The sequence below is a fragment of the Haliotis rubra genome, unplaced genomic scaffold, assembly GCF_003918875.1.
Source record: "Haliotis rubra isolate DU_JTF1 unplaced genomic scaffold, ASM391887v1 Scf414, whole genome shotgun sequence".
NCBI classification, from domain to species: domain Eukaryota; kingdom Metazoa; phylum Mollusca; class Gastropoda; order Lepetellida; family Haliotidae; genus Haliotis; species Haliotis rubra.
In genome coordinates, this window is record NW_025767096.1 from 442,151 (window position 1) to 453,419 (window position 11,269).

The 11,269-nt window shown below is 38.7% G+C and overlaps 1 protein-coding gene across 1 annotated transcript in view; it reads left to right on the plus strand.

Moving 5' to 3' along the window:
- Nucleotides 1–9,732: 9,732 nt before the first annotated feature.
- The window catches only part of LOC124288275 (tryptase gamma-like), a 7,846-nt gene continuing 6,309 nt past the window's right edge, over nucleotides 9,733–11,269 (plus strand). The window contains exon 1 of the mRNA XM_046724789.1: nucleotides 9,733–9,823. Coding sequence (XP_046580745.1) covers nucleotides 9,733–9,823 — 91 coding nt within the window. The remainder of the gene's footprint in view (nucleotides 9,824–11,269) is intronic.

An 11,269-nucleotide genomic window follows, 5' to 3' on the forward strand; every position in this document is an offset into this window, starting at 1 on the left:
CGAACCCATACCCTCAGAGTTAGGCATACTTTGTGTGCTGGCGATTAGGTGCCTGACTCTGAGGGTGTGGGTTCGAATCCCGGATGGACTCAACCCCAAAAAAGTACTAGAATATGTTCTTTACTAAGAAAGTGTAATCCCAAATATAGCATATGTTACGACTGAAGGATGTTGTAGGATTGTATATGAAATACTCAGAGTGCCAGGCGTTTTCGTAAGATACTCAGCTGTTGATAATATTGTCACACTTCAGTCACTGTGAATTCAGAGTAGATTCTACTGTCTATTTGACGACTTTCACAAAGACCTACTATGGTATGTTTTATCAAAACAAATTATCCATTGTAAAATGTTAAACACTATTTGTGATATCTACTCAAAAACAACAGTGACTGTGAAATTATCTAACATGGACATTTCAGAATAGTTTGATTGCATCCTTTTGTAAGAAATGGGGCTTCAGAGTTCAGCAAAACTAAACACCCTTGTGTTCCGTAATGATGGTAAGCTAAAACTGCTAAAACTGGAAGTTTTAATGACATTACTCTGAATATTGCAACGCATTGTTGGTCTGTAGGAATTACATTGTATATTTCAACTAGATGATCATGGTCGAAGGCTGTACAAACGTTACTCCGGAACGTAAGCAAAGCATTAGTTTATATTAAATAACTGCATTTTATAGTGAAAACACCTTCTTTCACAGTTCTGTTTATAATGCTTTTTCTCTAATACAGCATATCATTTTGTGTTGCTCTGAGACCTAGGGCTTGTTTGTTTGTTTGTTTGTTGTGCGATGTACTTGGTCTTTATGCTGAACAAGCCTCTTGTCTACAGAGCCAAAATAACCCTTTCCACGTAGTGGAACTCCGAGAATTGTGATAAAAACGTCCTCTCCTTAAACGGAATGAGGTATTGCCAGACATGCATATAAGTTTACACCGATATCTGACACACGTCGTAGCCATTTAACAATCAATATCTAAACGTCCACTCACAAACACACCTTTCAAACTCCCAATACAAATTTACAAAATAATGTGTGAAAGTGTTCAATTGTTTCCCATTTGTGCCAACCCAACATTTTGTTTCTCAAATCATAATAGATGGGGCATTTAAACATAAAATGAAATACAAATATGACAAAATGTAAAATTCTCAAATTTCTAACAATATCTTCTCTTCTACCAATATTTGTATTGTGTGTATTTCACCTATTCGTAACAATATCAACACACGCCTAAGATCCTTTTGATGTGCTTTCAATAAATAAAGTAGACTTCAAAGATACACACAAATCTAAATTCGAGTGATCACTAATCTTAGATTGCCATGTTTTTTTAAAGAACTGATGAACAAATTAAAATCCCCTACACCTTGATATACCAAAACAAAACAAAACCCATATGTACGGTTATTAACGCGTCAGCTGACGCAACCTTCCACAAGGTTTTGTTAGAGTAAGTATAGCAGTGTAACGTATAATACTGAGCCTAAGTTTACTTAGACTGTCAGCGACTGTTTACTCACTCTTGTGGCGTGCTCCATGTGCATCACACGGAAGCGATCGTACGGAAAATAGCATTCGGAATCGTTAAGGGTACAAAACTTTTTCGAGGTAAAAGTTCAAAAGGTATGTGCGAATGTCAACTTTCGCGATTTGGTAAGCTGTGTTCTGATTGGTTCATTGAAAAGGTCAGCTGACGCGACCTTCCACAAGGTTTTGTTAGACTAAGTATAGCAGTGTAACGTATAATACTGAGCCTAAGTTTACTTAGACTGCGTTCGTCTTGTAGTTCATGGGTCGTCTGCTCTGGCAGATGTTTTCTTACGACGTCCAAACTGTCTTTCCTTGCAGGGTAGAGCATTATGTGCTATTCATTGTTTGACAATGTTCCAAGGGCAATACATTGTATATAGTCAGTGATAGGCAGTGGTGTGCTATATTTAGACGTGCTATATATAGACATAGTTCTGGAAGGTACTACAGGGTACTACTAACCTAATTACTTCTCCACTATATTCTGTTATAAAGTTACAAAAAGACCAGCAGTTGTATGGATATCATTATTACCCTGGCGACCCTATTTCAGAAACTTGACCAGTCTTGCAGTGACGTGAATATTATCTCTCGGCATTTATTGCTATAAACACTGCTTTTGTATCATACTGCCCTTGGTTGTGTATTGCTACTCTATTTTGCCACTGTCATATCTATGGCATTAAATTATAAACTTAAGTAATTTAGAATACAATCAAAATTTATCACATTGCTTCGTTGTTTGTTGGCTTCCCACTATGGTTCTTTCAAGGACTGATTTCCGGTGTCAGCATGAAAACCAATACGCAACATTAGAACTTAGTTCTTTTGTGTTCGAACGTTTGTGAGATTGGATTCTTACTGTAGTAATTTAGTGCACAAAATGTTTTGTGTGTGGCAAAGTAAACGTTAAAAATGTCTGAGAAAACGGTTGCAATGCCAGGCATGTTAATGCTACTTCAGAGTATTTGTTTTTAACTGGGTTATTTTTGAAAAACCTACTCACAGCAAACACATATCCATTTCAAGGACAGTATGTACATATTGTGGTTGTTTGCACTGAGGTAAAACATCCTTTCACAACTAGATCGAAGGTTGAATTACAACCATGACTGATTATATTTCTCTATATACACCAAGCTATATATACACCAATAGACGGACGTCTGATAGGTCATCTGGATCTATATTTATCAATTTTATCTATTCCGTTCTGAACAAACGACGATATTTTAACACCCCAGTTTACATAAACCGATGAAGTGTTGATATTCTGAGAAGGGCTGAATCCTTGGGAGGTGTCACTCGGGGTCACTCTGAAGATAATGATCCTTAAAGTCATTAGTTTGCTGCTGTTTTCTGGCCGACCATCATGGATGTTAACCAACATTTCTTGCAATAGCCTCCATAGACGGTCTATCATTCCGCATACCAATAACTTTGAGGAGTTGCCATTTGCAGCCCCATATATGATGTTATTTCACCATAAGAGTCACAAACTTGTCATGATGAAATCGAAACTCATCGGCAAAAGACGCCACCGTGATTATTCAACGGGGTTCAGAGGAATTTATGACTTCAGCAAGCACTGGAGTAAACGCATACGATGCGAAAGGATGTCGAAACGTATAAAAGTGGAACTAATAATGCATTCAAACGAATATATACGTTTTTGTTCTAAAGGCGCCTGTTTTTCGTATTATCACTAACATGGACCGTACGTGCGCTTCATGCCTCAAGGCAGGGAGACCTATTGTAATCGTTTGGATTATTATTCTTATTTATTATTCCTCCGTTTTTTTTCGTACCAACCATGGCTCCTATAGCAGTGCTCAGAATCGCCCAATAGTAAAGGACAGATACTTGAACATTATTTCAAAAGTACAAAGTTTGACAGCAATATCTCCAGAACCAATGGTTCAAAAACGTCCACATTTCTTGTGCAGATGCGCAGTCGAATTCTCAACAGTTTTGCCTGGACGGGTCAAGTCGCTAAAATGCACCGATTAGCAGCTACAGTTGTTTTAAGTGTTTAGCCGTCTTTGTCTTTTTAAAGTTTTCTCAGTAGCTTGCTCCCAAATGTGCTGAGGTCGAACTCGACAATTGTCCAGGAACTCCTCCACATTGAGCACAAAAGTGCCCACATGCGCCTTCGATGGCCGCCATATTGAGTGCTACTTCTCACAGTTTCAGACCTTTTCCCGATTTTCTCAAAAGCAAACTTACCAGGTGAAACATGAATTTCTTTTTTCAGAACCTGTATAAAATATTGAGTGATTGCGTCTGATAGCTCAGGTCATCTCGATTTTAGAACACTAGTTTTGACTGTAGACCCAAGGACAACAGGGCTACAGCCTGTTAAAGAGGCAACTATTTCTTCGGGACTACTTCGAAGGTACATGGCTCCGCGACCTCGGCTGCATTTCAGAGATCCATTCTTGTGTCAAAAACGGGTACTTGGTTCTGTTTCATTTTTGCGATTTCTAGCCCTCAAATACACTTGAAACAAACCCGTAATTCTGCTTGCCTCTGCATGTAGGCTATCAGTGCCGATTATACCTACTCCAGGAACATAGCTCCTAAAAAAACAACGGAGGGAAAAGTCTATTTTGCTCACCATAGTTCCTGTCTTCATCGGTTGTAAACAGAGCACAATGTGTATTTTGGTAGTTTACTGATTTATTATTCTATGTGATGTTGAAAGTCTCACCGTTTGGTGATTATATACATATTTAGTAAGCATCTGTTTACATAGAGTCAAGTGTCATTATCTCAAGTAGAGAACACAACCGTTTTTATCTATGCTAGGACGATGATAATTCCATTTTAAAGTTAAAGAACGAATAAACTTTGTTTTTTTGTACACTTATAACCATTACATATGAAAAACGTGTGGTTAGTTTAGCGAGGTGGGGGTCGAAGTGACAATATTGTGCGATAAATGTCTTGCTACATTCACCTGGTTAACGTCCACTCACCACAATGCAGATATTAGTCGATCATGATGAGCGAGGCTGATCATCGTTTTCACCATCACTAACGTCTGGCTCGAACAAATGAGGCCAAGCGATTGTTTCTTCATTGAAGATTGAATTGACAGATTGTCGCTGTCTGAATTACTTCCGGACATGCTAGAGTCTGCTTTGTACCGAAATGCCAACCCACTGAATTAACCATATTGAAATTACTTGACATAAATGGTTTAACACCTAAGTAAATTGGGGAACAAAAGGCAGACCTAGCCCACAGGTTAGCATTATGACAAAAAGCGATTTTGACGAGAATAGTCTATGAAAACAAGTTGTAACTCTGAAGCTACTCCAAGCTAGGCAAAGCAGGTGACAAAATTAAATGACAGTAGATTGTGAGAACACATTACTTTCATTTTTCACAACAATTGTCCAATTTCAGGTTTAGACAAACCTGTAAACAAAATAATTTACCCCCAGAAATGTACATGAATGCTACAGTGCCCCTCATATCAATACCTCACATTACGTCACGGAGACGCGCCCCTCTGATTGGTTGAAATTTCGTTTGCGGGAGAGAATTTTGCAGTGTTGTCAAAAAGGTCGATTTAAGTTAATTAAGGGTCGAAATGAGTAGTTTTAATGACGGGGTTTCATTTATAACGATGCCATTAAATGATTTATGCATTTGTACCTCCCTAGAGTATATGTGATCTTTAATGAAGGAAGCATTTCCTATTACTGGAAGTGACATGATCCATACAAGATGTTCCATTTACTATTTTCTTTTATGAAACATCACTATTTGCTCTGAGTGTCTAGTCGGAATTTTACAATTATTAGACTCCACTGTTATCAGAGACTTCTTGTTGATGTGAAAAGTTTTGTTTTCGCTTTTGTTTGCAGATGTTCTGTTTTAATACGGCGGCACAAAACTATTTCCCCAACAAGACATTTTACTATTGGAAGGATAAGCGTTTGATTGCAAAATTTGCAAAGAAGGAAAACTTTTTATGCTCTGATAATGCCTTTTCATTGTTCAATTCTGAAGAAGTAGAATTGACTCATTTACCAGTGACATTCTCATTGCTGTTTGATATGGGTGTAAACACTACCACTAAGTTGTACAATCTAACACCAAAGATCAAATTCTCTTTAAAGGGAGAATCCCTGTCTGAATTCGCTACTAATTGGCAATCATTAGAGCCAAATGTTATGGAAATTTTTAATAGCCATATTGAAAACAATGATATCAACAGTGCTTCCTCTTTGTTTCATGCCACTGTCGAGTCATGCGCCGAACACTGTAAGCAACGCCAACTGGTCGGATCACATATACACAAGGGAGACAACTGGTACGATGATGAATGCCTTGCAGCACGAAATGTAGCTCGACGCTTACCTGTGCCTTCCATGCCAGTAACGGTTCTTGTGACCGACAACGGTACATCGATTCGTGGTCCTCCTATAAACAGCTATGTGCATCTAAGCAGTCAGCATCTTTGGCAGACTTTACTGATAAACTATGCAGTGCACTATGTACTAAAAGATAATAAATTGTTTTGGAAAACTGTCAAACCTAAATCACAATTTACAAAAAATAAGATAAAACCTATAGATTGGAACTTACACTTTCATGATCTCTTCCAAGGTCTGCATTTCTCAGTGGAGTATGAGGAATTCTATAATGAGGTGAATCAATTTGTTTTGTCTATCAGTGAAGAATTTATTGAACAATCTGCAAATTATGATGATCTAGATAACGAAATAAGTTATCAGGAAATTGTAGATGCCATAAACAGTATGCAATGTGGCAAATCCCCAGGTATAAGGTATTGCTATTGAATTCTTCAAAAGCGCCCCAAGAGAATGCATAGACATGTTGAAATCTTTATTTAACGGTGTCCTATCTACGGGTATCTATCCGACTGAGTGGACAGTAGGAGTAATTATTCCTATTTTCAAGAAGGGTAATGTCACTGATCCAGCCAACTACCGGCCTATAACCTTACTTGAAGTATCTGGCAAAATATTTTCAAAAATTATAAGTACTAGACTAACTCTCTGGGCTGAGCGGGAAAGTTTCCTTGCCCCAGAACAGGCAGGCTTTAGACATGGATTCCAAAACCCATGATAATATATTTATATTGAATTCGATCGTTCAAAGATACCTCTCTCTGTATAAAGGAAGATTATACTGTGCTTTTATTGACTTGAAAGCTGCGTTTGATTCTGGTTGACAGGAACAGTCTCTTCTATAAACTGTGGTTGGGAAATGTTAAAGGGAAATTATTCAGATTATTGAAAACATGTACAAATCTGTAAGATCATGTGTCTCTATAAATGAAGGATATACAGCATTTTTTGAGTGCCAAAATGGCGTCCGCCAGGGTTGCCAACTATCCCCTTTCTTGTTCTCATTTTTCGTAAATGATATTGTAGAGAGCCTAGCATTAGATAACCAGAGGGGTGTGAATCTGGAACTAATTGAACTGTTTATATTACTATTTGCTGACGACATTGTAATCTTTGACTTTTCTGTTGGTGGTCTCCAAAAAGAGATTAGACAAATTAGTTGGTTATTGTGACCGTTGGAAACTAAAAATCAATGTAGCAAAGAGTAAAATTCATTGTGTTTAGAAAGGGTGGCAGACTTAAGAAATGCGAACGATTTTATCTAAAAAATAATGTTATTGATACTGTCTCATCCTATAAAGTACTTAGGGGTTCATTTATCCAGCTCAGGCTCGTGGTATATAACTCAAAACCCCTCGCAGAACAAGCATGGAAAGTTCTTGGTATACTCAGATCATCAATACCTAATTTCTCAAATCTCCCCATTCATGTTTTGTTCAAAATATTTGATGTTAAAATTCTCCCAATCTTACTGTATGGCAGCTGAGTATGGGATTTCACACAGCACCTAATGTTATTAATATCCATGACAAATTTTGTAAACAAGTTCTCAATCTTCCAAGAAGCACCCGAATATATTAAGCTCATGCCGAGCTTGGTAGACACTCCCTTAAAGTTAATATTTACTGTAAAATTATTAAATATTGGATAAGACTGGTATCTCAAGCTGATAATGTTATTTTAAAAGAAAGTGTATGAATATTAATATCGAACTGCAGAGAAAGGGGCGCCATGTTGGGCACTAAAGTGTAAAAAAGACTTCTAAATCAATATGGTTTTGGATATGCCTGGTTTTACCAGAATGTTGGGAATGTCACTACTTTCATTATCTCTGTTCAAACAAAGATGTATTGACGTTCATAACCAATCATGGAAAGGTGATATGCTGTGTTTTTCTAAACTTGATTTTTCTGAGTAATATCAAAAACAAAGTTTGCTTAGAGTTCTACATTAATCAATTCAATGCAAAGTATTTCCATTATTGCCTTAAGTAGAATTAGAAGCTCAGTCATATGTTAATGATTGAATATGGTAGAGGCAGCCTTGGTCTAAAGCTGAAATGAAGGCAGCTTGTGTCCATTGTGTATTATTCCTACTGTAGAAAGCCCGAATTTCATTTTGCCTAGAATGTCCATTTTATAATAATCTTAGGAAATGACAATTCCAAATTATTAATACAATTTCCCGTCACAACAGAAACTGTCTCAGTTGTTCATGGCCAGAAGAATATACTTCTTATTAATAATCTTGGAAAATTTGTGTATCTAGCTTTAAAGAAGCGTAATGCATTCTTGAGTGTATAGTACCCTACAGCCTCTTGTATCTGCTGATTAGCACTTGTGCTAATATTGAATATTTTATGGCTTGTTAGACCTTTGCACTTTTTGTACATTTTGTATAATGGGCCTGTGGCCCCTTTACTTGAATAAACCTCTCTCTCTCACCAATGTATGGAGATTTACTATTGTCATGGAGTGTTAAGATTGCTCTGTGGCAGTGGGCCTATTATACTGCTACCAATGTATGGAACTTACTATTGTCAGTGTTAAAGATTGCTCTGTGGCAGTGGGCCTATAATACTGCTACCAATGTATGGAACTTACTATTTGTCATAGTGTTAAGATTGCTGTGTGGCAGTGGGCCTATAATACTGCTACCAATGTATGGAACTTACTATTGTCATAGTGTTAAGATTGCTCTGTGGCAGTGGGCCTATAATACTGCTACCACCTACATTGCTATCTGTGGTTGTTATTGTTGCAGCTGACGGTGGAGCTGTATGAGATCCTGATGACTGTTGACAAGTCATGTGAACACCTCAACTTCATGGACCCCATCTGTGACTTCCTGTATCCTTCCTTTGTGTGTATCTCAGACGCCAGACGACCTGTGAAGGTCCGGGTTGGAATATTGATCTTCAGTAACCCATGCTTGTCGTAGAAGAGGCTAAGCAACGGATCGGGTGAAGGTCAGCAGGCTTGCTGACTTGGTTAACACATGTCATCGGTTCCCACAATGCGAAGATCAATGCTCATGCTGTTGATCACTGGATTGTCTGGTCCAGACTTCGATTATTAACAGACCACCGCCATATAGCTGTAATATTGCTGAGTCGCGGCGAAAACTAAACTCACTCACCCACTCAGATACCAGGCACATCATCACTGTGTGGTTTGTGGTTCTGTCATTTAATGCATCATCCTGTGCTGAGTTGGATCCCAGTGATCTGAATGTGTTTTGAATCCCAGAATCACTGTGTCTATGTACTTATGAGGTTTGTCAGCACCATACTCATACTGATTGGTTTCACCAAAGGAAAATGTCTGGAGGCCTGCATCACATTAGGTTTTCCTCCTGATTAATCTTTCACTCTGTGATATAAATGAAATACTGTTGAAAGCTGAGTCAAAATAGCTGGCTCAGCTTCACTCACTGTCACCCCTCCCACTCGCGCACCCACCCACAAACTCATTCACTCACCCATTCACCCACCCACGCATCCTCAAACTCACTCATTCACTCACTTTCGCCCACCTACCCACAAACTCACTCACTCACTCCGGATATTTTGGTGGCTCTGCTTTAAAAGGGACAGATGGTTTCTTGGCACATGTGATTTGTGAACAATGTCCACATTCATAAGTCAATAACTGTAAAATCAAAATCTCCATAAGCAATTTTTGTATCTAGAGACATTGATGCTGATTTCTAACTGAAAAATGAACCCTCACAGCCCTATTTTTGTGTGTTCCTTAGCTATCACCAGGTACCACATCAAGTATATGTTCATTGGAGATGGTGTGAAACATGGCGATGGAGAAGGTGATACGCAATCTTCCGACCCTGCTCTTCAACTCCGCCTCCGTTTCATCTCCCACATCAACGTGGAGGAACCAGTGTCTGCCTGATAGATGCTCACTCCATTGACCACTAGTGCTCCTGGTCCAACAGCATCTGCCATGATACATTGGATGTATTATGATTTAGTGGTATTACAGCTCTCCAGTCACTTTGGTTGATATTATCATGGAAAGAGGATATAGCAAAGGGAGCTTTGTGCAAACAGCTGAAGAAGTTAATGAAATCCACAGTGGTGCTTGTAGCATTTCTACCATCCTTTCAATTTACATGTAGGTGTGTACAGTTGGAATAATCTGGACATAATTGAGGGACACAAGTGAAAGTTGACTGGAGCAGGGACATTTGAAACATCACTCAACTTGATGGGAGTTACCTCCCCTTCTCCTAAGTGTCATGTCTGTCATATGATTTACAACAGAGATCAAACAGCATCTGATGAGCTTGATAATGAGAATAAGTAAAGATGACACTGTTGGTGAAGGAATGACATTAGTGATGTCAGAAATCTTCTGCTTTGTTATCAGATGACAGTTGTTCGCAGATATATATTGACATGTCATGAGAGGTAACCTCCACCATGCATCACTCTTATTACACGAGACTATCATCAAGCGCACAAGCGGGATTTACTCATATCCTGTACTCTGGAACTGTGGGAATCAAGCGTCAACATGCCTGACATACAGGATGTGCTATCAAGAACATCCAGATGTACAGGATCTCCGGATCAGCTTAGCTGGGGGGAAACATCCTCATGTGTAATATGATCCACAATATGATTCCTTGTAGAAGGAATTTTTGTCAGGCCACCCAAGTTGGGCCGAGATATTTGTTTTCAGTCGCGTTAATGTTGTAATGCTTGGAAAGGGCTAAATGCAAGATCCAAACTAAAGAAATGGACGAAGGCATTTCCTTTGTCTCAGCTAGCATTGCTTTTAACTTACCGGTATGGTGTTGACTGTTGACTTAATCACTTATTTTCTCTAAAGAGATGTTGTGTGATTCATTTCCAGTGTTTGCCACTTTGCAAGGATAGACTTCCATTGTGTATCATTGTCCAGCTTCTTTCATTAAAAGCCCGTGCAGAAGCCCATTTCTGGTGTCCCCACGCCGTGATGTTGCTGGAATATTGCTAAAAGCGGCGTAAAACCAAACTCAGTCAGTCATTCACTAAGCCATGTTTGTGTATCTGGTTCTGTTAAAGGAGTTTATGTCATAGCCTGTACACTGCCATTGCCGACCAAACAGTTCGTCACCATGGATGTAATGGATGCTTTCTGTGTGGTGTCAAGTGCTTGTCTGGGATCAGATAATTAAGGTCGCTCTAAATAATTTTTGATGCCTTGGAAGCAGAGAGAGTTACTGTTTTATGTGTGCATGTATATAAAATCTGACTATTTGTGTTGTCAAAATGCTGACTTCTGCTCTTCGGTTGGTGATGATATTTAGCACCGTCCATTTGTTGAAAAGATCTGAGAGTGAG